This window comes from Leptosomus discolor, chromosome 7 (genome assembly GCF_034619465.1).
Source record: "Leptosomus discolor isolate bLepDis1 chromosome 7, bLepDis1.hap2, whole genome shotgun sequence".
NCBI classification, from domain to species: Eukaryota; Metazoa; Chordata; class Aves; order Leptosomiformes; family Leptosomidae; genus Leptosomus; species Leptosomus discolor.
The window spans coordinates 51,737,175-51,764,581 of NC_141397.1; the positions used below are offsets into that span (position 1 = coordinate 51,737,175).

At 51.3% G+C, this 27,407-nt stretch overlaps 2 protein-coding genes across 2 annotated transcripts; both read left to right on the top strand.

Moving 5' to 3' along the window:
• On the top strand, positions 1 to 12,082 carry LSG1 (large 60S subunit nuclear export GTPase 1). Its single transcript, XM_086468053.1, has 14 exons — positions 1 to 81; positions 164 to 281; positions 624 to 744; positions 987 to 1,073; positions 1,977 to 2,063; positions 4,124 to 4,184; positions 4,890 to 5,066; positions 6,317 to 6,742; positions 7,050 to 7,151; positions 8,013 to 8,172; positions 8,466 to 8,594; positions 9,244 to 9,323; positions 9,993 to 10,166; positions 11,517 to 12,082. Exons 1-14 carry the CDS (start codon positions 1 to 3, stop codon positions 11,694 to 11,696), a joined length of 1,983 nt encoding a protein of 660 aa, XP_086324179.1. The 3' UTR covers positions 11,697 to 12,082.
• A 1,518-nt stretch (positions 12,083 to 13,600) lies between these two features.
• On the top strand, positions 13,601 to 20,962 carry TMEM44 (transmembrane protein 44). Its single transcript, XM_086468593.1, has 9 exons — positions 13,601 to 13,661; positions 14,862 to 14,965; positions 15,212 to 15,442; positions 16,136 to 16,273; positions 16,557 to 16,727; positions 17,517 to 17,621; positions 17,939 to 18,097; positions 18,377 to 18,457; positions 20,816 to 20,962. Exons 1-9 carry the CDS (start codon positions 13,601 to 13,603, stop codon positions 20,960 to 20,962), a joined length of 1,197 nt encoding a protein of 398 aa, XP_086324719.1.
• The last annotated feature ends 6,445 nt before the right edge of the window (positions 20,963 to 27,407 follow it).

Sequence of the window (27,407 nt, forward strand, 5' to 3'; positions counted from 1 at the left end):
ATGGGCAAGAAGCGGGGCGCGGGGCTGGGCCGCTGCCTGCAGCGGCAGCGCGGCCTGGAGCGCCGCGGCACCTCCTCGTGGGTAGGGCGGGGGGCTGAGGGCGGCGGGGGCGCGGCGGGAGGCCGGGGCGGCCCGGGCTGACGGCGGCGTCTTGTCCCGGCAGCTGCACGCCAGCGAGGTGGGTGGCGAGCGCGGCCCGGAGCTGCGGTCGGCGCCCGAGCAGAGCCCGCTGGAGGAGTTTCTGGCCACGGCCGAGCTGGCCGGCACCCGCTTCGTGGCCGGTGAGGGACCGGGACGGGTCCTGGGCTGCGGCTGGGCCCGGGGAGGGACCCAGTGAGGGGCAGTGGGGGACCCTTGGGGCCGAGGGGGAGATCGAGGGGCTGGGAAGGGCGTCCCGGGGCTGGGGACCCGGGCGGAGGGGCCAGGACTGGTTCTGGGATGGGGGAGTGGGAGTAGGTCTGAGGCTGGCAGTGGAGTTGGCCAGGCGAGAGACCAGGGGATGAGGTCTTGAGCCAGGGCTGGGGGTCAGCAGGGGTGGGGTGGGGCGGCAGGGGCCAGCAGGGATGGTGGCAGGGGCACAGGGACAGCTGGCTTTCAGGGTGACTGTCTCGCTCTTCCTGCAGAGCGCTTGAACGTCCAGATTGTGTCTGCCCAGAGCCGCACTGGCCTGCTCACAGCCCAGGAGGCCCAGCATGTCCGGCAGCTTCATGAGGAGAACCGGCAGTTCCTGCGCATCCCACGGAGGTGAGTCTCTGCCGAGTGGCCTTAGTCCCTCGGTGGCTGCAAGCCTGGGGACTGCTTTGCCATCTTAAATGCCCTACACATCTTAACTTGAAAAAAGAGTTTTGTGACACTGGCATAGGATGAGCTCCATCTCAGTGTAGCTGAATGTGTGGTGGCTGTGTTCTTTATGGATGTTTATGGCAGTAATGTAACTGCTCTAACTGCTACTTCTGACCACTCACTCCAGAATGTGCTTATTATAGGCCCCGTTGGGATAGGACAACCAGTGCGGAGGACTTGAAGCAAGCTGAGAGGGAGAGCTTTCTCGAATGGAGGCGACGGCTTGCCCAGTGAGTATGCCATTTGTGTCTGGGTAAGTCACTTGTGGCGTTTGGAGACACAGGAAGCAGTGGGTTGTATTTATCCTTGTTGGACCTTGAAATTTAACGTCTTGTCAATAGCTCTCTTCACTTGTTCTGGAAGGCTGGACATCCCAGCCGCAGACCAGGCACGTCTCTGTGGTGAGCTCTGCAAAGCTCTCTTGTGTGTGCAGGTTCTTGTACTGTTTTCATTTAAAGTTCTTCAGGATGGAGTGTGATGTTCTGCTCTTGCCTGGGAAGTGGAGGAGTGGTAAATGTGGCCTCTAAGAGCAGTGAGGAGTGGTGAATGTGTCTTCAGTGCCGCTCTGATTAGAGCACAGTGCTGCCAGCCGGTGTACAGCAGCCTGTGCTGGTCTGGCGCTGCATCTGCTGGCCTCAAGAGTTAGGTGGTATCTGCTCACACCCTGTGAACCCACACTTGTCCTGAGTAAAGTCATTCAGGCAGTGGTAACAGCGAATCAAGGGTTGTATAGAGCCATTTCAGGTGCGATCCCTAAGTTTGTTATTTTTTCCAGGTGGTACTCAATTGAGCAATAACTGCTGGCATTTGGGATAACTTCTCTGATTTATTACTGTGGCTCTGAAATTTCACAGATAGACTTTAGATGAGTTTTTGCTGTTTCCATCATTTCCCACTTCTCCATTGGCGTGATCAGGAGTAGTTGTGTCACTGCTGAACCAGTGCCACTGACACCGGTTTACCTGGGCACTTGATCTATTTGCAAAACTAGCAAAACCAGTACCTACTATATGAGTCTGATTTGGTAGTTCTTTCTGAAACTAAAGCCTCCTGCATCTAAGGAAGAACTGATGGTGGTTTATTGCCTGACATGGGCCAAATATGACGTCTTTTTCTTTTCTGTTTTACCTTAGCCTTGAGGAAGAAAAAAAGTTAATTCTAACCCCATTTGAACGAAACTTGGAATTTTGGCGTCAGCTTTGGAGAGTCATTGAAAGAAGGTGAAGCATATCACTATCTGCTTTTTAAAAATAATGTTTAATGTGTTTTCTTAAATTCAGGCTTTTGAGTCAAGCTTCAAGTGTCTGAGCGCAGGAAAAACAATGATGGTTAATAATGTTTTACTGTCAGCACTGAAGTGATTTTGTTTTGAAGGGATCAAAATGTCACATGAAGAAGGGCAGCTGCTAGCTCTCGCACCACGATTCTGCAGGCGGTTTGCTGCGAGTCTCTAGTCTCTGATTCTTCACATGCTGCTGCTTTGGCCTCTTCTGGTAACTGTGTGGGCCTCTTTTGGGTCTTAAGAGGTCTTTTGCCAAGATTAACTCTTTCTGCCCTTTCTCAACCAGACAGCTGCGGGCTGACATTCATGGGCAGGAGGCAAGGGAGATCAACTAAATAACATTGGGAAAGAAGGAGCCTCTTGGTCCTTGGCCTCCTGCCATGCAGAGAAATTGCAGCAGTGGACAAAAGACAACAGCTTGTCATATCACAGAAATAGCGTTGTTTGCCCTGCCGAGCTGTAATACAATAGGAGTGCTATCTGCTGCGTTAATCTAACTGGGGCATTTAATTTCACTAGTAATTAAGTTTGAGATCATCTCATCTAATTTTCCTAAAATTGAAAAATACTTCACCAGTGAGGTCATGGTGAGCGGGTCCTTTCACAGAAGTGGCTTTGTACTGGGAGCTGCTGGGCCCTTTGCCGGGAGAGAGCTGGCTGGATCGGGAGAACACTCTATAGGGTATCGTGATGTGCAGCTTGTGCGCATTGAGGTGGCTGGAATGTGTTATCAATGCCTTTCTGCTCTTAGTGGAGCTTTTTATTTCATGTAGAGTGAGGATGCTGTCTCAGAATTGAATTGGAAAGTCATCCAGCCCCTTACCTTTGACAGATAATTTGATCTGTTGTCAGCGTTTGCTTCAAGCTAGCTCCCAGCAGTGTGATTTAGTAACTTCTCTGTATCCCATCACAGCACCATGGTGTCAGCTTTCTCTTTTATTGATCTTTGGATTTCTGTAACTGTTCAGTAACTCTTTTTACCCATGTTGCTTATTAAATTACTCCCTTGGGGGTTTATTGATTATTTTTTTTTAAATTTTTTTTTTTTGTATGTAATCAGCTGCCTAGTGAGGCTTGAAATTCTTCCATTCAGCCCGTGGTGTTCTGAAGCTGTCCTGAGTTAACAGAAATCCCCGTCACACAAATAGAATCAGCAGGTGGCAACCAGTATTTTAAATTACCTGCCTGGAGAAGCTCTAGTGGAAGAGACTGTAGTTAAATTTTCCCCTCGTTTTGAAAAAAGAGGCATGGATGCTTCTTGTATCTGAGGCCAGTGTGTTTAATTTGTGTGTAGAATGGATGAGTCTTGCTCATACATGTGGTGGCAACCTGGTGTCTGAATTCAGATGGCATTTCCTGAAAGCATGCTTGCAAGGCCTTGCTTGCTTGAGGGAGCAACGTGTTTTACTGGAGTCTGAGACTATTCTTTCACTGTTCTGTGCTTTTTGTGACAAGAAGAGCACAAAGGAAATTCTGAAAATGCTGATAGCAAATGCTTTGAATCTGCAGGTCGTTTGTGGGAGACTTTGTACATCTTGCCTTGTGCAAAGGGGGAGACAGTGTTCCAGAATATCTCACTGTGTACAAAAGCCCCACCGCAGTTTGGGGATGAGATTAGACAGAAATAAAGTTGTGTTATCCCAGCTTTTAGTAACGTTCTAAAGGATAGAATACCGCTATGGTTCTTGCCTGCTGGGCATTTCTGAAGGGTAGATGGATTGGCAAAACCCACATGCTTCCTTTCCCCTTGCCGGCTGTAGAGGAGAATCAACCAAGTGAGGCAGAAGTACTGTACAGCAGTGCTGGCTTGTAGCATAAGGGTGGCTCCGTTGGGGCATGTGGGATGCTGAGATGCTTTGTTAATTCGGTAAAGGTACTTAGTAGGGTAATACAATTAAAACCATTGAAATTCCAAGTGAGTAATGTGCTGTGCCTTGCTGCTTTCTTTGAGGCGAGGTAAGAAAGAATACTTTATGGGGCTTTCTTTTATTTTTGCAGTGATATTGTAGTCCAGATAGTAGATGCTAGAAACCCCCTTCTGTTTAGATGCCAAGATCTGGTAAGTAAACTTGAACGTTGTCTTCATTTTTATTGATTTATTTTTTGTTTATCACATTCAGCCACCTTGAAGCTGTTCTGTGTTGTGCCTAACTGGATATCTTACTGGTCTATGCAAGTATTCTGGTGTCAAATTATTTTTCTTTAGTGTTTTGTGATATTTCACACAGTGTTCTGGATTTAGAGGCAGTTCTGGAGACGTTACTTTGCAGATGTTATATTGCTCCTCATTACCCACTAGAAGTGTCCACACTGAAAGGAATTGTTCTGTTTGAAAGCATAGTGGAAAAAAAATGGGTGAGGATTAATCTGTTGAAAGTGAAGGATCAAGAATTATTGAAGTGACAACTTTGTAATGAGAGACTATAGAACACTGTGCAACTATGAGGTATGAAATTGCTCAAACAGTTGCTCTTAGGAGTTCCTGCTGTGAGATGCTGGTTAATATCATTGTAGCTCTAAGCAGTCAAGGTGTTTGCACACATGGCCAGAAACAACCTGTACTGCGGTAGTTGCATGCTCCAATTTGTTCTTGTAGCTGTCTGCTAAACACTGGTTCCATCTAGCCCAGGGGATGGTGAGCTTAGCTATGCTTGTGTGGAGCTGGATGGGGTAACTTGTCTTGCTGCTCTTCTGTTGCTTTGGCAGGGGGAGGAGGAGGAGTCCAAACCAGAGTGTGAACTGATCCTTCTCTTGTTTTCTTCAGGAGAGTTACGTTAAGGAAGTCAGCAATGACAAGGAGAACATGATCCTGATAAACAAAGCAGACTTGCTGAATGAGGAGCAGCGAGCTGCTTGGGCACAGTTCTTTGAGAAAGAGGGCATTAAGGTGGTGTTCTGGTCAGCTTTGGCAGAGTGCAAACGCCTATCCAGAGAAGCAAAGGTACTGTAGGTGACCAGTGCCAACTGGGTATGTGCTGGCTGCTCCTGATAACTTGCTTTGCAGTTCTGCTTGTGATATACCTGAGCACCTTTCTAGGAAACTCAGAGTCCTTGTCTCAGGGAAGGACTATTCTAAGGACTCGTGTGGTTGTAAGACAACATTTCAGTGATTGATTCAGAGCCAAAAGTGAGGAAAGTTAAAATGGTGAACAAAGTGGTGTGCCGTTTGGCTGCTGTTCATCGTGTTTGCAATTTCTCTTTCAAGGTTAATGACATGACAAATGCCATTAACTGAACTAGAATGTCAATTTGTTCCTCAAGGCTACTGATGAATAGCTACAGAAACAGCCCTTGTCGATCTGTCTGCAGGTTCTTAACTCCTTGGCAGAACTGGAATCCTTTCCAAGGGGAATGCTGTGAGGGACGTGGTTATATGTACAGAGAATTTTTCTCTCCCAGGGAGGGGAAGTGTTTCTTAGACTCGAAAGTACCTGAGAGCCTTTCTTTGCCCAGTGATACAAACTGTGCTGCTTCCTCAAGTTATGTGTTATCAGTAGATGCCACTTTCAGGTTTTACTGGATTCATCTGTTACAGCTATTGCTATTCAGCTAAGGAGTATCCTGTATCTCCTTCCAAAAATACCTAGTCTGTTCAGCTGTTTAGTGTCCTTGGCTAAAATGTTTTTACAGGATTTAAAAGGAAGACTGGAAGTGTTAGTTCTGTTTTCTTTTTTGGAAAGAAAGATCAAAATACTATTGTTACAAAAAGGTCTTTCTTTTTGAATGTGAGCTGTTTGCAAACAAGGCAACTTGAAATGAATTTAATGAAATATTTAGAGCTGAAACAAAATGGCTTTGGGTTCTAAACATTTTGAAAAAATTACAATAATTTGTATTACTAGGAACACTTGATAATTTAAAAAATAAATTGCTGGGCACTGCTGCTGCTGTGTGTAAGGATGCTGTGAGTGTGCGTGCATTCAGAGTTGTGCATCTGGAGAGAAGCCTCTAATGACTTCACACTGAAGCTAACAATCCCTCTTGGAATATTTTTGTCATTCTCCTGAAAGGGACTAGTTGTTTCTGCATCCTACTTGAGACCCCTAAAAAACCTGTGTGATGTAAGCAGTGAATTGGCAGTCCTTGGGATCTGGCTGATGAAAACACAGGTGACTGCACTGAAACAACTGCAGTCAACAGCAAGAGTTACTGTTGTCTTTGCATGTCACCTATGAAATACTGTTCACACAGGAACCAGACACTGAAGATGTGGTAGAGGACCCGAGTGATTCCGAGGCGGAAAGCTCCAGTCAAGAAGATGATGACACAGCGCAAGATAGCACAGAAAGCGCGTCCACGGTCAATGCTTTGCAAACTGTAAATCAAGTTCTGGTTGGTGATGATGACAGTAGTGATGAATACGAAGACTGTGAAGATGATGAAGAGGAGGCCTGGCAAACCTGTTCTGAAGATGAAGGTGGGGACAAAGTAAATGCTATTGCCCCAGAGAGGATGGAAAGCAGGACTGATGGTGCTGCAGTGCAGCATGTGGTGGCGGAGCAGAACAGGAACATCAGGAACTTCAGCCATCTAGTACAGAGGAACGAGCTGCTGGAGATATTCAAAACTGTCCACAATGGACTGAGGGTGAAGGATGGGGAAGTAAATGTTGGTCTGGTGAGTTGGCCTTTTTGCTTAAATGGCACTTGCTTAATCTGAATTTTAATTCCATATGCCTTCCATGGGAAAGGCTGTAGTCTGGTTTACTGTAAGGGTAAAAAAACTAGCAAGCACAAATTGCTGAAGGTTTTGTGCAAAGATCAATTCAGAAGTTCCTGGAGCTAAGTGTTCCCCACTGCATGCCTTTATTTTTTTTTTTTTTTAGTACATTTTTATTAAAGTGCTTTTGTGTCAGAGCTCTGCCAGTCTTCTGGCATCGCCCTGCCTGATATCACTGTCACCATTCCACTTCTTTGTCATCTAGGTGGGTTACCCTAATGTTGGCAAAAGTTCGACCATCAACACAATCCTTGGGAATAAGAAGGTGTCAGTGTCTGCTACGCCCGGCCATACGAAACACTTTCAGGTATTGCTAACAAAGAGCGTTGATATTTTCCTTTTTTTCTTTCTCTCCACATCCCCCACAGTGGAAGAGAGCTTCATTATGAACAAATTGTCATTAAGTGGACTCACTGGGAAATCTGTTCGCCAACGTGAACTCTGCTCAGCAGAGTTTGGGTTGGAGAGGGGTGGGACTGATGTATATAATTTTGGAACTATAGTTCTTGCTCCCAAACTCTTGCTCTACAGTTTGAGTCACTCATGAGAGCTGCTGTGCAATGAGAGCTATTTTTTTGTCTCCTAATTTTATTTAAGTAGCTTGGCCCTTCTTTTTTCAACACCAGTCATGAGGAGAGAACCTCTGAAATGTGAGTGCTCCTCTGAATAGCTTAAGGTCAAGCTTTCAAACTGTCCTTCTTGTCCCTAGTCATTGTTGTGAAGAAGTCTGATTATGTTGCCATTTTCGTATTGAGCAAGCTCTTAATTTGGAGGCAGCAACTCCAGTGCTGTGATGAGCATTGTGGGATTTGTACTTGTGCAATCTCCTACCTGTTTCAAAAGGTCCAACATAGTTAAAGGTTTCTGGAGTGCTTTCTCCCCTCCCATCAGATTGGAGAGCTGAAGATCTTGCTGCCCCCGTCTGGACACCTTGTTTATGAACTCTGCAACTCTTCCACATCAGATTTCCTTAATTCATTGGCTGGGGCCAGCAGGGCAGATGTCTGTGTTAGTAGAATTTCTGCTTACTCTCATTTGCATCCTTGTTCCATCTATGCATTTGATATTTATTTATTTATTTGGTTCGTTGGTTTTTTTTGTTGTTGTTGTTGTTCCTTTTTTCCTCCGTGGACACTGACTTGCCTTGGTGAACTCATTTTTTGTGTAGACCTTGTATGTGGAGCCTGGCCTGTGCCTGTGTGATTGCCCTGGGCTGGTGATGCCATCTTTCATCTCTACCAAGGCAGAGATGATTTGTTCTGGAATTCTGCCTATAGACCAGATGAGGGACCATGTCCCACCCATTTCTCTAATATCCTTTGCATGGGGTGTGTGAGAGTGTCTGCAAGCGTTGGGTCTGGAGTATGCAAATGTAGCATGTTCCAGCCCTGCTTGGGCCACACGAGCTCATGCGATGAGAGCGGTGGGGACGTGCATTGGATACAACAGCCCTGCTGGGCTGAGCTTTCCCATCTCATATCAGGTTTGTCTGGTTGTCAGACTTGCATTGTTTTTCTGGTTTGCAACGAAATCCCAAAGTCATTCTTAATGTGTGCTCTTGGAGTGACTAGGGCAAGGTTACTTGGGAAGCTGAAAATCACCAGGTGGTTTCCTTCACTAGCTTATGTTTGCCAGCATATCCCACGAAACATTTTGGAAGCAACCTATGGAATAAATATCATAAGGCCAAGGGAAGATGAGGATCCAGATCGAAAGCCAACCGCTGAAGAGCTGCTAACAGCGTATGGATGTGAGTAATGATCCCTTTAAAAGCTATTGCCTACATTGTGTGCATGGTCCTGAACACAGCCTAGGAAAACTCTTTAGAATTAGGTCCAACTCAGGTTTGTCATGCATTGAACCTCCCCATTAGGACTTGCCCTCCTCTTAGGCAGGGCCTTTGTTAACAGCTAATCTCCTGTGTTTGTTGCAGTGGTGCTTTGCCAGTTTCATCTGACAGATGTAGTGATTGTGGTGAGGGTGTTGGTGAAATGCCCTGCCAGTCTGTGTAATGTGGTGCTCTTATCCTTTCAGATACCTCCAATCAGCTGTGTCTTGAATTAGACACAGTTCTGAAGGTGAAGAATGCAGTGAAGGTTTATTTCCCTTGTCTGATTCTCTGATGCAATTAATCTTCTCTGCCTTTAAAACAAAAACAAAACCCAGGTTTGCTGGTGGTAGGGAGATGTCAGCTCTCATCATCCCTTTTAGGTTAGGATGCTTCTGCAGTACCTCTCCAGTCAGTGGTGTTCCTTTCTTTTTTTTTTTCCCCCAACAGAAGCCTGTTTCTAAGGGAGTTTTTTTGAGAAAGCATACAAATATGCAGTTAGGCAGAAAAGGAGAATGTATTAATTCTCTTGTTGTACTGACACAGAATGTACTTTGGATTTATCTCCCAGATATGAGAGGCTTTATGACAGCTCACGGACAGCCAGACCAGCCCAGATCAGCTCGATATGTGTTAAAAGACTATGTCAGTGTAAGTGCTTCCTACATCTGTGTGGTTTTTTTCCTACTAGGAGGTGAATTGAAGGTTCCACTGGAGCATGAGGGAGCACAATAAAGTGAATTCTATTTCTCTGGATAAAATTACCGTATATCAAAATACTCCTGAAATTGGGCTGTTCTTAAGTTTTAAAAAGAAATTGAATTTCTCAAGCTGCTTAATCTTAGAAAGAAGATTGCTTAAAAATATGGTGCTAGCTAAATAAATTTTCATATCTCTAAAATAGGCAGCAGATATTCAGGAAATGAACCCGTATTGTATAGTTGGACCAGTATTTGGCACTAAGGACTGTAGTTCTGGGTGCTGTAATACTGTATGCTTCTACAGCACCTCTCAGCAACTACTTCTTAATAGGATCCTGCAGTACTCCTGAGAGTTGGGCACTTTGTTGTTTGCAGCTGGACATTACAGCTGGAAATGATGCTTTGAAGTAGAGGTGGAACAGTACTTTAACTTAGGAGTCAAGCTGCTTGTTGCCTGGAAGGAGAAGTGATGTGTACCCATAGTTAGTCTGCCAGTGTGAGTCCCTGGACTTCCAGAGCAGCCCTCAGCTTTGGAGTTGTTTTCTTTCCTCTCTGGGTGTCTCTGGGTTTGGTTTTTTTTTTTTTTTTTGGTAATAACTGTGTCCCATCGCTTTCACAGGGGAAGCTCTTATATTGCTATCCACCTCCTGGCATTGATCCAAATGATTTTCAGCACCAGCATCAAACATGCCCAGAGAGCAGAACTGTGCAGGCCAGTGGACAGGAGAAGCCTGAGAAGAATACCAAAGCCAAGCAAATTGAAAATGTTGTGGACAAAACATTTTTCCACCAGGTAAATTCTGGAGGAGAATTATTCTGGGAGATTTTACTGCAGCACTGGTGTGTCTCAGTTACTGGAAAAAACAGCTTTGAGGATGGAGGGGTGCTGGTTTGAGTTAATTGTGTTAGATGCTACGGGATCTGCATGTAATTTCTACCCAAAAGTTCTCTGTTCTTATCTCCTCTAAATCACTGGGAATGTCCTCGGCGACTGAAAGAAAGCTGATGAGGTGCGCAGAGTTGATTTTTTTAAAAGGTCAGCAGGATGACCCTTGTCATTATGGGCCTAACATCAGTCTTGAGCAAACAGGAGAGTGACTGGGAAGAAAAACAAGGAAGGAGGGTGGTGTGACACAGCAGCTGACCAGGAACATGGTTTCTGGACTAACAGATCCTTCAAACTAACTCTCCTTTTTTGAGATGACATATTTAGGGGATGTGATAAGCTTCTTTAAGGCAACTGATTTAGTACTACACGGTTGTTTTGACTCTGAACCTGAAATCGGATGAAAAGAACACAAACTGATTTTAAGATCTAATTGAGAAATCTCAAAATTAAGTGGAAAATGGGAATTTTTCTTAACTTGCATGCTTCTTGTTAGGTCCCACAGGGATCTCTTTTGCCCCTACACTGCTCAAAGGTTATTAATGACTCTTAATTAAATGTCAAATCCATAACTGATCAAATCTGCATACCTGACAAAGATCAGAACAGGGTGTTTAGCAGTGAAGAGGATGGGTCGTAGATAGCATGATCCATTCTGTTTGGTTAGCTGGATATGAATAGCATTTCAGCATAGCTAAAGATAGTCATACATTTTGAAAACAAGAACTCAGTCTCTTTTTGAAAAACAGTGAGCTGTTGCTGAGAACTACGACCTGAAAAGAAGTTTGGAATTACCAGACTCTTCCTTTGGCTGCCCAAAGTGCTGGCACGAGCTGTGAGCCCCGGCAGTGCTACCCACGCTCCAGACTTGATCAAGTTATTTTAGTCTCTGGCTTTCCCAGACACCAGATTTATTTGCAAAGGCAATTTGTTGTGTGCAAAGGAGAGACCGAGAGTCAGACCTAGCGCCATAGCTAATGTCTGTCGGCGCTCAGCATCTCATCAGCGCTCTGCCTCCGCTTGCAGCGGTAGATGCTGAGGACCCGGCGCAGCGAGGCACGGCTGCAGACAGAGCTGGAGCAGGCTGGCAGGCTTTGGCTCAGCTGTGTGGCGTGACCTTTCCTGCAGCTCTGGAGGGGCTGAGCCAGTCTTGATGGGTTTGAGCTTGCCTGTGTCTGGTTTTATTGACATGTCACACTTCCTTGTGGTTAAATATCTTTTCTCGTCGGTCACTGGTGATTATGGTTCCTCTTCCAGGAGAATGTTCGTGCCCTGATGAAAGGGGTCCGGGCTGCAATGGGATACCGGCCCGGCAGTGGCCTTGTGCCTGTGACTGCACCCAATCCTGGGAATGTGGTAGGAAAGCCCTGGAAAAAACACGGGAACAGGAACAAGAAGGAGAAAATTCGCAGGATCACTAAGCACCTGGAAGCTTAGCTGTGGCACTGGTATTTGGCCCTTCCAGGGCAGGGACTGCACTGTCCCGCAGGCCTGAACTGAGGGGGAGCGGGGGTCAAAAAAGGGTAAGTGGGCATTGCTAGCTAACCTGGGAGCTCCGTGCTATGGATTGGCCTGGGCAGGGCATACGAGTGGTTCTGATGGTTGGAGCTCATCCCTTCTGAGGACAAAAGAGACCTGGCCGTTCGTGTTATCTGGAAGCCAGCCCAGACGTTTAACTGCTGCTGAAACATCCTTTCAATGGGAGCAGATGGAACTATGTGGGAATGGTTTTTTCCTTCCATAAAGGATGTATTTTATAGCTGTTGGGATCAAAGCAAGCCCTGTAAAACTGTCTAAAATCTTTATAAACAGTTGAATATCAATGAGTGATGTTTGTTACATTGTAAGACACTGTTGCTTTTTTTTTTTTAAAGTTAGTTTGTTGATTTGACAGAACGCTTTAGTGTGTAAGGTAAAAGGATCTTTATTGCCCTCTTCCTTCTCTGCTATACCAGCACTATTCTGTAGAATCCAGTACTGAAACCACTCTATTTCCCAGCTTAAGGCAGAGCACAGCACACCGTGCAAGGAAAATGCTGCTTTTATGTCCTTCACACTGAGCTGGTATCAGTTGTTTTCCTGTGTGACTTCCCACTCCTATTTTAAAACATCAGCTCTGTGTGACTGGCCAAAAATCTGGTGCTAACTTGTCCTTAAATATATTTGAGATTTTACTTTCTATATGGTGTCATGTTCTGTCTCGCTGACCTGTCAGGCATTGACCCAGTCACAGAAATGTCGTGATAGCAGCTTTAATGAATACATTAGTATTTGACGCTGAAAAGACTGCACTTACCTGGGGTCACACTTAAATGACGTTTACTCCTTGGTTGCCCTGCTGAGAAAATTATCTGTGCAGTTGGTCAGTGCTCTTCATTCCTAGTCCAGCACAGGGAGTAATGATAGGACTGGAAAGGCTCACAAAGACAAGTTGTGCTTTGTTTTTAGATGGTGAAGCAGAGTAACAGATGATGCTGGTCTCTGATACTAAAAAAGGGATTTTGCTGTCTTGTAATTTTGTATTTTCCAGCCCTTAAGTGTAGATGGAGAGATGAAAGCAAAGGCTGAGTAAAGCCACAGCAGATGTGGGGTGTGCATCTAAGCTGGTTTTAGCTTTGTGCCCCTTTGTGTGCTTGTCCTGTGGAGCCAGTTTGCACTGTCTATGCGGAGGGTACCCTGACAGCAGAGCTCTCGCCTTGGCTTCTGCTTCCCCTGGAGTCCCTGCTCTCAAGTTCTTAATTACATCACTGGAGGGAAGATATTTCCCTGCCATCTGTAAAATTAAAGCATAATTCTGCTGAATGAATATGGTCAATGGTATTTTAAGTCCGTGTACCACAGAGGAAAGTAGATTGTTAGGAGAGACTCTTTAATCTGATTCTCCTGGAGAAGCTGATTTTTGCCTTTGTTTCCTGAAGAGGTTGTGCACTAGCTGAATCTGTCTCTGATCAGACTTCCCCACCCTCCATGGAGGGTTGGTTTCTGCTTTTGTCCCTTACAATACTTTAGGGACCTGATTGCTGAGAAATGCCTATTATTTTTTTTTGTTCTGTCTTCTGTGAAGCTATTATCTGTCAAAGTAATTGTCAAATTGAAGTTGAGGTATCCTTTATTGAAGTTTTGAAATACTTCTTTTTAATTCTATTTCTCCTTTCAAAGTTTTTTTTAATTCTTAGTTCATGTTGCACGTACCTTGAGTTTTCTTCTTTTGCATTCTCAGCCCTTTCCTGCCAGCTGGATGTCAATGAGCATCCTTGCTGGACAGCCTGTGTCCTGGTGTAGACCCTTCTAAATCTAGCGAATAACAAATCCCCAGGGTATGAGGCTTGGGGTGACTCTGCATGTTGCTTGCAGAAACCTTTGTCCACAAGAGCTGCCGAACCACTTGCACTGTTTGCGTGGGTGAGTGGAGAGTAGTGTAAATATGACTGAGCAAATAATGTTTGCGCAGGTTTGTTAAATGCAAGCTGCTCCTTGCTGTGCTAAAGGACTCTTGCCTCCATAGGAGGACCATAAAGGAGAACAGTGAACCTAAAGGCTTGTTAATATTTTATGCTGCTATTGAGCAGCGGGCAAACTGGGTAATAGGTGAGGACTGTGGTTAAATTAATGCTTTCCTGTGGTGGCCTGGTCTGTTGTGGAACTGCCTCTGCCCTTGCTGGGGAACGCTGACAGCTCAATACAGCGCACAGGAGCAGCTGGCAGGGGTGAGGCAGTGTGGGGACTGCCGTGCTGTCAGGAGCCTGCACAAAGGAGACGTTGTGCTTCACCCTGGCCACCTGCTGAATGAGCCTCTCTGCTGCTCCTGTTGCTTTCTGCAGAAGGCAAGTTTCCATTTTTGAGTGCTGTTCTCTTATACTGCCTTGTGTGCGTAGAGGGAACGTGTGGGCTGCAACCGCTCGTCTTTTCTTTGGGATCTGCAGCACTCTCAGCACCCCAGGGGTCTGCCTCCCCTTTTAGGGGGCTTTGCTTTGTAATGCAAGTGGTTCATTTTCGTGGCTGATGTTGTTACCTGCTGCACTGACACCTGCAGCAGAAATGCAGAGCTAGTTTGGGAATATGGTTTGAAGCTGAACTTCCCTTTTGGGATATCTTGTGCCTGCATTGTGAACTACAGTTCTCCTCCCTGCAGGGCAGGAGCTGGAGCTGCCATTCTCCTCTGGGTCTCTTCAGTTCAGGCAGCTCTAGCCCGGCCTGCAGTCTGCTCCCTGCAGCACGTAGTGCTTTCTGCCCCGGAGAGCTGCTGGGTGCTGTACCATGGGTGGAGGGTGGTGCTGCGTGCCGCACCTGCGGGGTGGTGCTGGCAGCCCGTGGTGGCACTCTGCCCGAGGACACTGGGAGCAAGCCATGCAGGGGGCCAGTGATCACAGGGGACAGTGGCTCTGCTGCCTGGCCAGTGGCCTGCCTGGCCGGGGAGTGGGGCTGCGTGTTGTGGGGGCTCTGGATGTTGGCTGCACTGTGCTGGACCACCACCTGCTTGCTGTCACTCCCTGGGCCTAGGCTGGGCTGGGCTGCGGGGCTGCTCTGCTCTGCCATCCCGCAGCGCCGAGCGTGGCTGGAGCAGCCTGTCCCTCTGCCCTGGGCTGTCCTGCGGGTGCCCAGGGCAGGGCTGGTGGCAGGTGTCCCTCCTCTGCCTCCTGTACAGCTTCCTGGGCCACATCTGCAACACAGTTGGGGTGCTGCTGGCCAGCCAGCTCGGCATCCAGGTGGGCAAGGCTCCTTGCACGCAGGGTGGGGACACCCCCTGCACCCTGCCCAGCCTCTGCTGTGGCTGTGGGCCACACACCTGCCTGCCAGAGGTGCTGCCCTGGGGTGCTGGGCCTGGAGGAGGGAGGATTTTGGCAGCCTGGCTCAAGATGGAACAGCAAGTCTAGCCCCTCGTGAAGCTGCTGCCTGAGGCTTTGTGTTTCAGGGAGGTTCAGCCTCCCTTTTGCTGTCGTGTCTCTCCCCAGATCCTCACGGGCACCTACATGGCTGTGACCGACATCGTCCACTGCCTGGTCACTCTCTTTCCCCTGTGTCTGGCTGAGTCCCAGAAGACAGCCAGCTGGTCCATGCAATACCCCTCCTTGCTGTCGGTGCAGGTTGGCGGCTGCCTGTTCAGAGCCGAGGGCTTCAGGGAGCACTGTGTCCCCCTGGCTGGGCAGCCCGGCATGGACACCTTGGGGACAGCAGCACCTGAGGTAGCGGTGTGGCCCCCTGGGCAAGCAGGGGGTGGCTGGGATGGGCGAGGAGTGGGGGACCCAGCGCAGCCCGTGGAGGTGGGATGGGGCAAAACCTGTCCCCAGGTATGATGACCTAAAAGTGAGCCCGTGTCCCACGCAGGTCTGCCCCTCTGCTGGCGGTGGTGGCGGCTGTGGGATGGTCTGCTTGCCCTTGTCCTGCCCTTGTCAGTGGGTGCTAGCAGGTCTCTGCTGGCCTGTGGCCCTCCCTGGAGCAGCTCAAGGGAGCCTGGTGGAGGCTGCTCAGGGCGGTGTTGGAGGTGAGCTGCCCCCTCCTCATCTCCCCAGGGCTGGGTGGGCAGTGGGCAGAGCCTGGGCCAGCACGGGCAGCTGCCAGGCTCTGAGCATCGGCATGTTCGGTTGCGTTTTTCCCTTTACCACCACTGATGCTGCCCAAGATGGCATCTTGGCTTCTCAGTGCTTTGTGTCCCAGGGGTACTCTTTGGTCCCCCAGGATGCACCCCAGCCCCTGCATCCCAGGGGATGGGGGCTGGGGGAGGCAGCCCCTGCACCCGTTGGCACTTCTGGTCTGGCAGGAGGGGGGTGAAGTCCCTGGGATCACTGGGGACCTGGAGATGCTGGCGAGGGCAGTAGGGATGGGGCTTGTGCTGGAAGGCGTGCACTGGGCTCTCTCCAGACCCCTTCTCTGAGCAGGCTCTGATGGAGGTGTTCCCATGCCTCCCTGGTTTCTTCTCAGTCCCACAGGACAACAGAGAAGTGCTGGGCTTTGTCCTGGGGCTGCTCTCTGCCTTCATTGCCCTTACAGCTAGGATCCCTGTGCTCTCCAGAGCAGTAAGTGTCTGCCTAGCATGGCTGCCCTTATGCCCCCCAGTCCCAGGCAGGGCTCCCCAGCCACGATGGTGACTCCTGCATCCCTTCATAAATGCCTTGGGGAGATGCAGGGTGCCTGTGCCCCCTGCACAGCCCCCCCTGGCTGTTCGGTCCTTGGGGCAGCTGCAGGGTTCGGCACAGCAGCCCCCTCCCCAGCGGGGCACAGGGTCCCTGTGCTGGCTGCAGCAGTGTTCCTGGCTGGGGACTGGGTTTGTGGCCCCAAAGCTGGCTCTGGGTGGCTCAGTGCAGGGGGAAGCCGTGCCCGCAGCGGTGGCTGTGGGCCACCCTCTGCTCGGCCACAGCTGGCGTCCTCTATGCAGCAGCAATTGTCACCCATGGCCAGCAGCCTGCACAGGTCCTGAGGGCCCTGCCCTGGCTCCTGATCGCCTTAGGCTCAGCTGTGCTGGACGCGACCGTATCGTTTCCCAGCTCCTCTCTCGGCCGTCTTGGCTGGGACGCAGAGGTGGATGGGGCATGGCTCGTCTCCCGGCCCCAGTGCCTGGGCTGTGGGACTGGTGTGGGCAGGGGGCTCTGCTGTCACTCCAGAAATAGCCTTAACGAGGGCTTGGATTCTGTTTGTTGTCTGCAAGGCCAAGAGCCAGACAGGCCAGCAGCTTGTACCAGAGGTCCCCAATGCCTGGGCCCTTCTGGCTGGAGAGGGAGAGGGAGAGGAAGATGATGGAGGAGCAGAGGAAGAAGAGGTTTTTTTCTTTCTCTGGTTGAAGGGCAGAAAAGAGAGCTGCTCTGCCTCCCCAGGGGAGGGTGGGGGGATGTTGGGGGCTGGGGCCCCACAGAGGAGGGGTATGGAGGGTCGGCATGCTGCAGGGCACAGCTGGCACTGGGAACATCACCCTCATCACTGGGCCACACACGTTTTCCTGCTATGCTGACCTAGCAGCAGCTTGGCACCAGTGTGTAGCTCTTAGATGCTACCCCAGACCCAGTGGTTACTGCAAGGGAGGAGGGGTGTGGGGGTCCCTCGCCCCCCACCTCAGTTCCCTCTGGGAGGTGGGAAGGGCCTGGCTGCAGGATCCAGGTATGTCAGCTCAGCACCATCCTGCACCCACCCAGGTCCATGGTTTGTGGTATGGCTGGAGCGACGCTGCTGTTGGATGGGGATGGGTGCTGCATCCCTTGGAGCGGGCTGTGGCACGGGGGCACATCTCTCCTGGTTGTAGCTGATGCAATTCGCTCTCCTTTGCAGGCTGCAAACTGGGCCCCACTTAACATGTTTCCCAAACCCAGATCTGGGCCCAGGATGGTGGCAGCCAGCCCCGGCTTAGACCTGATGATCAGGCTGGTGCAGCAGGTGAGATGCTGCCAGGGCTTGGTGCACCCCCATGGGGCTGGGGCAGGATCCAGGGAGGGTCAGGGTTGCTCTCACCCCTCTGGCAGAGAATGGACTCTTTGGCTGTGGGGTTGTGCCCAGATTGGGGGGGGGGGGGAGCAGCAGGGAGTGGATGCATCTGCCTTGCTGTCCTGCACAGCATGGAGAGGCCAGCAGCTTGCAGATGCTGTTGCAATGTGAGCCCTGAGGTGCTGTGCACGTACTGGGACTGCTGGGTTTTGATGCTGTCCCCAGTGATGTCTGCCTTTGTCCTCCTGCTGCTTTCTGTCACCTATCAGACTGGACATGGTGTGGTAAGGCTGCCCAGGGATGCACAGAACGGTGCAGCAGGCCCTGCACCACCACGGCCCTCTGCCTGCCCCCTGCTCCCAGCCGTGCACTCTGGGCTGTCCTCATCCAGCTCCTCCAATGCTGCCTTCATCAACTGGGAGCTCGAGGTCAGTGCCTGCTTCTGGCTCTTCAGAAGTTGTTTCTTCTCCCTTGGGGCCACTGCCCTTCTGCAACGTGTACATTAAGGCATCTGCCCCATATGGTGACAGCCTTGGTGCTGGGGACAGGTCTAGAGCCCTGCTCAGACAGGTCCGTCTCAGAGCAATGCCCAGGACACTGCTGAGGGGCACAGTCTGCTCTGCAGAGCTCAGAAGAGGAGTGTGGCAACTAGCTTGTTCTGCCAAGCCGTGGGTGTTCACAGCATCTCTGCATCCCCCTCACACAAGTGTGCCAGCAGCCCTCGCAGCTTCACCTTCCTGCCCGGGGTGTCCCCATCCATGACGACTCCTGAAAAGGCTGGAGCCAGGGTGAGCTCTAGGCTGTCCCAGGCTCACTCAAAGGTCATTTTACTCTGAGCTGTAGCTGACGTGGTTCTGTAGAGAAGCTGCTGTGAAATGAGGGGACTTCACAGGGCTCCTCTTGGTGGTGTTATATTGGCCCTTCTCTTTTTTTTTTTTTTTTTTTTTTTGTCTGCCTACTAGTTAGTGGAGTTTTATTATCAGGAGATGGACGAGAATTGTACCTTTCCAGAGCTTCCCTGCTGCTTCCTGGTAGTCTCGCTTAGTTTCTCCTAAGGACTTCTTCCATTCAGGCCACTGCTGTTGGCTGCAAGAGGGTTTCAGTGCAGGTCTCCGTAGTGCAAGGCTGGTCCCAGTGTCTGCCTTGGAGGCCCACAAAGCTAGGGCTGTCCTTCCTTCACACACAGAACTTGTCATTGCACAACAGAGCTGCTGCCTAGGCCATCCATCTACTAGAAAATGTGTTTTGCAGAGTTGGTTTTGGGGAGAGCAATATTTTTTTACTCTGTCCCTGAAAATGGAAGCACAGTGAGGGGGATGCCTGGATGCACTCACCAACTGCAAATCCCCGAGCTGCTCTGCTGTGGGGTGCTGTTGCTCTTTTAATGCTGCAGTCCACGGCAGGTGATGTACGAGCCTCACTCCTCTCAGCTCGGCAGAGCCAGCACTACACAAAAAAAAGCCCTTTGCCCGTCACCCCACTGCAGACCACGCCGTGTGGCTGTCAGGGTTAGGCAGCTCTGATCGTTTTGTGGTGTCTCAGCTCAAGGACCGGTGGGTTGATGATTTTTGCACTAGGGAGTCTTGCAGCAACATGCTGCCACGTGTGCATCTTGCCAGCTTTCTGCAGTTACTGCCTGGTCCAAAAATACTTCATTACTCCTCTGGAGGAGGCTGAAATCCTTTTCTCCTGCCGTTAGGGGCCGGTCTTTCCAAGGCAGAGGGAGAGCCGCCCTGGCCGCGCAGGCGGGTGTCCCCAGCGCAGCGCTGTTGGGTCCTGTTCCAGTTAGGGATCCCAGCAGAGGTGCAGGTCCCCAGGGCCTCCCCCGATGCGCACCCCTGCAGAGGTGCTGTTCCCAGCCAGCCTGTGCAAGTAGGTGGTCAAGAGCACCATGATGGGAAAAGTGACTCTTGCTGGCAAGTGAGGAGCTGGGTCCGGGGCCTCTCAGGCTGTTTCTACTGAAGTTAAGCAGATCTCTCCTAGCTGTCCTGAAACATGGTTGCGTTTAAGTAAGAAGCAGCCTTTTTCTTTTTTTCCTCTGCTCACAGCTCCTTCCCTGCTCCTGTGAGCTTTATGCCATTGCCTAGCCCCAGCAGGTTCCTCTACCCCACATGCCTGTGAGGAGCAGCGCTGTGCTCTGTCACCCGTCTTGCATGGTGGCTCTAGTCCAGCTTTTTCCTTTTTTCCTGATTTTTTTTTTTTCTTTCTCCTTTTGCAGCAAAAATATTTGGGAAAAATATCACTGGTCATCTAGGAGAGAGGCAGGGAGCAGCTCCCCAGGGCACCACAGAATATAATCTCTCAGGTCTAAATGCCTGAGGTGCCCAAGACATCCTGGGACTCAAAGAGAGGTCATGGTGAGGACAAGAGGAAAAGAAACTGGTCCTGAGTCAGAGGAACTCTGCCCCAGTGTTTTTTTTCTTGCTGCGGCTGTGGGAAAAGGGTCTGTCCCATGGGTGGTGTCAGGGCGGGAGGGCTGCGCTTGCTGGGTGGAGCAGACTTGGGTTTGCCCTCCTGGAAATGTCCTCCTCTGATCCCCAGCCCCTTGTCACTTGGGAGTCATAGCAGTTGAGGCAAAGAAACAGAAACATCGTCATGTCCCTGACAGGAAGTTCCCGCAGTCCAGCCAGGCTTTTGCTGCCTGCACAGAGCAAACGGAAGCTGGAAGCCTCTGCAGAGCCCCTTTGTGTTGGCTGGCAGTGAACTAGCCTGAGCTTCATCTGGGGCTTCACAGGGTTTTCAACAAGAGTTGTTTCTGCTTGGTGGCATTCAGAACCAGCTGTGCTCACGGCAGTGCAGGGGGATGCTCGGAAACCATTGCTGTGGGAGTGCCAGGGAAAAGGGATTCTTTCTCTCTTGACACACTCCGTGTCTTGCTTGGCCATCACCCTGTGTGCTCCTGAGCCCTCTCCTCACATGTCCTGGGTTGGAAGGGAAGCGCATGAGAAAAATGGAAAGCAGCTTTGTTCTGCTTTAAGCTTTGCTTGTGTTGTTGTGGAGAAAGGGAGAACAAAACACGTTCTAGTTTCATACACAGCCAGTTCCCCTTTTTGGAAAGAAGTGGCACAGGTCCCGTGCTGCTGCCTGAGGAGCAGTGCTGCCTGGGGCTCCCAGCTGTGGCACCGCCTGCTCCTTTCTCTTCACAGTGGGACTTTGAAGACGTCACGTTGCAGTGGAGCCAGACCAGTCCTGCTGCTCAGCCTTGCCCCATGCTGTGCCCAGGCACCTTTGGACAACCTGCAGCCCCTCCGAGATGCCCCAAGCACCCATCCCCCCGGCCAAGCAAGAAGTAAACAGCAGAAGGTGCTTCCTTGGGGTTTCCCTGGGAGAGGTGATAAGCTCTGGGGTGCTATCATAGGCTGTCATTCCATGCTGTGCCCGGAGCACTGCCTAGGTGGAGTGGTGACAGCTTCCAGCATCTCTTTTCACCCTTGTCCTACTAGAAAGGGGTGTGGGGGTCCCCCTTCCCTGCCACTGTGGGCTGCGCTCCCTGGAATTGGGGCTGCAAGAGAGGCGCAGCCTCATGGCTGGGTTTAAACCCAGCAGTCTCCTCTTTTGGCTGGGCTGGCGTTTCCCCCAGTATTGGGGGTTATGAGCCATGCCCAGTCATGCTTTGCAGACTCCAGAATTGAAGCTTGCTGATCTGCTCAGCAAGGCAGGAAAGAGGGACAGTCCCCACCACTGTGGCTTCCTGCTGGTGGCTGACACATTTCCCAGTCATCCTGGATTGCTGGACACTGGCACTGTGAGCCAGGGACTAGTGAGACAGAAACCCACCTGGTTTATATATGATTATATAAGATGTTTAAGGCTATATATGTCTTAAATGCGGTATGTGGGGAACTGACCCAATGCTCATGGTCTTCCTGGCAGGTGCTGGCTGCCATAAAGGAGACTGCTGCCAATTTCTGCTTTGCCTCAAAGCTTGTCTATATCTTTCAAATCCATGGGCTGTCCCAGCCCCAGGATGCTGGGGGGAAGCTCTGCGTGGCCTAGACACTTGGCTGGAGCAAGAGGAACCAGCCGATGGGGACCTGCCTGGCTGCTCTCCTGCTCCTCTCTGTTCCAGGGCACAGACGAAGAGAAGAGCTTCCTGCACAGGAGAGAGGTGGAGAGCAGAACTTGGGCCCATTCGCTCTCTGTCACCAGAGCTTAGCTCTTTGCCCCAGGATGGGTGGTGGTGGCTCCTAAAAGGACCATGTCAGTGAAAGAGCCTTTGCTATAGCCCTGGGCTGATGGTGTCTCCCATGGTCTTTTCTGAGGTGCTGGTGGCTTGTAGCTGTCCCTTCTTCCCAATGGCATGCATCCTGCCCTGGCCTCTGGGCTCTGCTCTGGCTAAATAAAATGGAAGGAAGAAAAAAAAGGGAGACTATGGTCTTTCAATGTCATGGTCAAATCTCATCAAGCCATGCTGCCTGGCGCTGCCATCCCTCCAGGTGAGCTGGCAGCTGCCTTGAACAGTGGAAAATTAACAGCTCACTAACAGGGTGAGGCTTAACATGGTGAGGATGGGGCCCTGCAGTGGCCAGACCCTGCCTGGTTTGCCTGCTGCAGCGAAAGGAGCCTTTGTAGAGCTCCAGCTGATAAGGAGTGCCTGCATTCATGTCTCCCAAGGCCCACTAGCAAATTGCTGTGGCGAGGCTCAAAAATCCAGACGCCAGACAATGGAAAGGCTGGAAACATAAAGGAAAGGAAATTCTTCTGCTGTATTGCCTTTCCTATGGCGATAAGATAACCCAAAGTGAAACAAAAGTCTTTGCTGCAGACGGTGGGGTGGGCACCTCAGCGGCTTTTTAAAGCACAGGAGGATGTCTGCATGAGTCGGGATCTCCCGAGCTGTCGGGGTGCAGCCAGCGTGCACAGCTGTCATACGGGTGCACAGCAGGCAGCAGTGTTTGCTGAGCTTTGCAATGAGTCTTGAAGCAACAGGTAACCTGGCCTGCTCCATCCCACGGGACCATCCGTGTCCTTCATTTACGCACTGACAAGAGAAATCTTACTTTAAATGCTCTGGGAGAACTGAGAAAAGTGAGTCCACAACATTTCCTAGTGATACATAACTGTTGGGTGTATGAACATCCCAAAGTTGGTGGCAGACTGTGTCGAAAGGGTCCAGCATTGCTGAGTGGCTGAGGGACAGGTTACATTGCATGTCAGAGTGGTAGGGACAGGGACAAAGAGTGTGTCCATGCAGGCAGGGCTGGGAGCAGGATTAGCTGCTGCTGTGGAGGAGGCTGGTCATGGGAGCGCAGTGCTGTGTGGGAGCTCTTAGGGCAAGGACTGCAAGTGCATCTGTGCCATGCTGGTGTGTGTGCAGTGCTAGGCATCCCCCAAAGTGCCCGGAGCTACCTAGGCCATGAGGAGCAAGGGGTATGGATAGCATCTGAGTAAGGGTGGAGGTAAGCCTCTGAAGAGCTGTCCCAAAGAGGGGAATTGATAGGGTGGGTACCAGCAGGGGGGCAGAGGAAAGGAAAGGACGAGTGCCTCTGCTGTGTCTTGGAGCATGAGGACAGAGAGGTCTGAAATGATGCTGGCCAGAAAGAAGTTCAGATTACAGTCTGCAGGCTCAGAGCAGGCCCAAATTAACTGCGGAAATCATTGTGGGCTATTTTGGGCAGTGACTGAGATGAATGATGAGAGGAGTTCAGGGAGGTAGGCCAGGGCTGCCCCTTCGGCTCAGGAAGCCCCCGGGCTGTGGCTGCTGGGAGCAGCAGGGTGGGCTGCAGGGGGTCACCCTGCCCTGCCCTGCTCTGCTCTGGCCCCAGAGGTGAGCCTCTGCTGTGCCCCAAGGACTGCTTTGATGTCCCGTCATTAACAGCTGAACTTCAGGCAACAGTACGATGGGTGCTGTGCCCAGCGACGCAACGCTTGCTCCCTTCTTGTGGTGGGTCCTGGGATGGGAGCTGTGAAGGGGTGTGATGGTGCTTGCTCAGGCTGTGGGAAGGGTTGTTGCAAGCTGCAGGGACCTGGGCAAAAGGAGGAGCTGTGTGGGAGGGTGCTGGGTCTCAGGCACATCACACATTACTGTTGTCTACAGCTCTCCTGTGCCTGCACTTGCTCTCTGCCCTGGAGTGCAGTGAGGGCAGTTCAGGGGTCTCAGCCTTTTCAGATCTTGTATTCAGTCTACCTGGGGTTTTTTCCCCTTTGGTTTTACACTGATGGCCCAGCTTTGGGAAGCGGAGGGCTGAGCTATAGACATAGGGAGATGTGCAGGAATCAGGACAGCAGCAGCTTGGTTGTAATGATGGTTGTAATGCTTGCAGCACTTGGCAGTCCGTCCTTTTGTCCTGCCTTGGGAAGTAGGACCCGGCAGCAGAGCAAAAAAGGGCAAGAAGCACCGTAACACTGGGCAGGTGTTGCGCATCCGCGCAGCACGGCTTGCTGTAACCTCTCTGCCCTCTCCCTGTAGCCCTCAGAGGCTGCTTCTGATGGGGTGTTTGGGCAGCTACCACTGGCACCAGCTCCTCTGATGGAGATCACCCCACCAGCAACCACAGTCATGCTTTTGGCAGGGGCTGAAGAGCTCTTCCCAGTGCAGAGTACACTGGAGCATTCCCAGCACCGCTGCCAGGCCAGAGCTGCTGCAGCCATGCATTGCACAAGCAGTCGCACAGTGAGGTTGGCTGCATGTACCCACCATGGCCCCCGTGGTGTTACCCCTCCCAGGTAGGTGAACCGAGCAGGCCAGGCAGGCGTCCCACACGGGACATCATTGCAGGCTAGTGCTGGCTGTCCCAAAGGCCATCGCAGTTGCCTTTTGGGTCTTCTCCTGGCTTGCAGCAGAGGTGAGCCGAGCACCCACTGCTCCCTGCTCTGCCAGGGGGCATGGATTGGGGAGTATCCGGACCCATTCAAGAGGTTCTTTCGGCCCTCCCAGCCCTGCTGGGGAGAGTCCCCAGGTGGCCCTGCAGCAGTGAGGAGCAGAGAGATGGCAGGAGTGACCTGCTCTCCTCCCTGTGGGAATGCTCTGCAGGGGGAGATGAGCTTGTGAGCTGCTCTTGGGCTTCCCAGTGAGATGACGTAAGCTCTTCAGGCAGCAGTCTTTGCCCTGGCACTGGGAACAATGTGCGTGCTGTTGCAACAGGTATTTCAGGGACAGAGCCGTCCCTGGGGTCAGGTTGAGTGTCCCAGGGGCAGGACAGCCGCTGGCCTCGCTGGGTGCCCTGTGCCATTGCAGTGTGAAGTTAAGTGCCTTTGAAGTGCTCTGCACCACTCTCTGCACCACTGTTGGACAGGATCTGAGCAGCCATTGTGCAAAGCAAAACAAACCCTTCCTACCATGTCAGAGGCTCGGAGGGTGGCTCTGCTTCCAGCTGCGGGGCTGAAGAGCAAGCGCCGCCCTGCCAGAGCCTGCTGATAACCATCTCTCCTTGTAAAAGAGTTCAAGTCCCCACTCGGGCAGGTGATGTCACCTTGTCAGCACTCGAAGGCTCCTGATAAAGGGATCACTCTCAACAGCATGCCCACCTGCAAACACAATGTACGGGGCGCAGCCAAAGCGAGTGTGGCCGGGGCCCCGTGTGCTCTTTCACCTTCAGGAGGGTCGTGGCTGCCCGGACCCTGCACAGTGCAGCACCGGGTCCGGGAACAATAGTGGCCGTGACAGTGCTGCGGCCAGGGTGGGCGATGACCGAAAATCACGTGCTTACTCCGGCTGCAGCAGAGGCAATTTGTCAAAATCCCATTTTCCTTTCCCTGATAAGATAGGGCTCATGGAGTACAATAATGCTTTCCTGAGATACAATTGTGGCTCTTCTACCCGGCACACACACAGGGGAGGCTAATTTTGGACTTGCTGGGCTGGCAAGGGGTGAGAGGAGGCCTCTGTCTGTGCCAGGGCAGCAGTCCAAGGGACAGAGCGGCTCTCTGAGCCCCGAGGACCAGGACAGCCCCGGTGGCAGCAGGGTCACACTTGATCCCATGGGCTGGCATGCTCCCTGCTCCCTGCTGGGACTCCTGGAAAGTGCCACGGCTGCAGAAGGAGCTGTTGCTGCTGGTTTCATGACATGGAGTTGATATGATGCAGCACAACGGTGTAGCCCTGCCAACACCTGCCTGAGGCTGGAGCAGCCAGGATCATCAGTGCTCCCCCTTACCCTTGCAGGTACCCAACACATGTAGCTCTTCCCTCTTGTGCTTTTAACGTTATCCCGTCCTAAAGGCAGCACCATGATGCGAGGCCAGTGTCCATGCCCTGGCCGAGGAAAGCTGTGCGTGCCTGGCTATCTGCACCGTGGCTGGCTGGCCAAGCACAGGCGGGAAGGCAATCTCAGCTGCCTGCTGCAAGCCGATCCCTCTGCAGGCAGCTCCAGTGCCACCATAGTCTCAAGACGGAAGGAGTAAATGGCACCATTGACAAAGCTAGACCTTATGAAATCCCTAGCCTCCCTGGGAACCAGACCTTTTTAACAATATATATAATTTTTGTAGGTGCTGCATCTGGCCTTCCTTGGGAGGGTAACGAGCAGCACACCCCTCCGGCAGAGCCAGCGTTTCCATTTTGGCATATTGCTTGGGATGCACTTTCTGCACAGTTCGAAATCTGAGCATAATACTATCTTCATGAACCACATTCACCAGCCTGATAATACAGCCTGACAAAAGGTCAATGGAAAAGTTAATATAATTTATTGGCTTATTTAAAAAAAAATCTAATCATCTGTTTTTCCTTTTTCCTGACCCCCCACCCGCACCCAGCGCCCTGCTGACATTTTCCAGCCATTCCCAAAACAATGGCCAGGGTGGGAATGCTCTGAGCTGGTGCAGCTTTGGAGGAGGCTTTCCTGAGGGGCTGCAGCTGCATCTGTCTGCTCAGCTCCCCCTCCCTCAGAGATGTGCAGGGGAAGCTGGGCTCAGCCGAGGTCACCAGCCCAGACAGGGACCGGGCTGGCACCAGGTCAGATTTGGGCAGACCTAGTAGTTTCAGTACATTTGCTGGGTGTCCTCTGCTCCATGGGGTGACTTGAGCTCACGTGCTTTGGGCTTGAAGGGGGACATTTATCCCTGCTGGTTTTGTACCTGTGGTCAGGAGGGAAGGAGTGTCCAGCCAGGTCTCTGGGTATCAGGCACAGCTGCTGGAGCAGTGTGGACAGATGTCTTGGATGAAGCCCTCAAGGGCCCCAAGAACACCCTCTCCACAGACACAGCCCTTTGGAGGGGTCTCCATCAGCATGTGCTATGCTGCCTATAGCAGGAAGCCTCGACGTGGTGCATAGGTGTGCACATGGGTGCATTCCTTTGCATGTGCGTGCGAGCAGGTGGGACGTGCTGTCACGCAAGCACCCCTCTTCCTTGCATAGTCCTTCTTTCAGGTTTCCCAGCCACCAAGAGCATGCTGCTGCTCGCCTAGCCCAGGGCAAGGGGGTTAAAACCTGCTTCACCTCGTAGCTACTCAGCAACCACTTGTCTCCTCATGTCCTGGAGCCTGCACTGCCTGCAGTGTCCCAAGAGGTGTCTGGAGCAATCAAGCAGCCAGATGGTTGTCAGGGCAGACCTGTCCTGGGGAGGCAGATGAGCTTGCTTCATTAGGGTGGAGCTGCAAAAGTAAGCAGTCATTTCTTATGCTAATGCCTTACAGATGCGAAAGAAAGGACCCCAGAGGGCAAGGGTAGTGGAAAGGATCCAGCAGCTTCTCATGCAGTATTAGCTGCTGCTTAGAAGTGGTGGCTTTGGAGCTGCCACCCTGCTGAGCAGTGGGAGGGAGAGCACAGGAGAAACCATCTTTTGGTACGGGCTGGG

Coding starts and splice junctions, on each gene's coding strand:
- TMEM44 (XM_086468593.1), top strand. CDS start 13,601: ATGTTGCTTGCAGAAACCTTTGTCCACAAGAGCTGCCGAACCACTTGC. Junction 14,966..15,211: donor CCAGCCAGCTCGGCATCCAG/GTGGGCAAGGCT, acceptor GTCTCTCCCCAG/ATCCTCACGGGCACCTACAT. Junction 18,458..20,815: donor CTGAAAAGGCTGGAGCCAGG/GTGAGCTCTAGG, acceptor TTCTCTTCACAG/TGGGACTTTGAAGACGTCAC.
- LSG1 (XM_086468053.1), top strand. CDS start 1: ATGGGCAAGAAGCGGGGCGCGGGGCTGGGCCGCTGCCTGCAGCGGCAG. Junction 282..623: donor CGGCACCCGCTTCGTGGCCG/GTGAGGGACCGG, acceptor CTCTTCCTGCAG/AGCGCTTGAACGTCCAGATT. Junction 8,595..9,243: donor GCTGCTAACAGCGTATGGAT/GTGAGTAATGAT, acceptor TTTATCTCCCAG/ATATGAGAGGCTTTATGACA.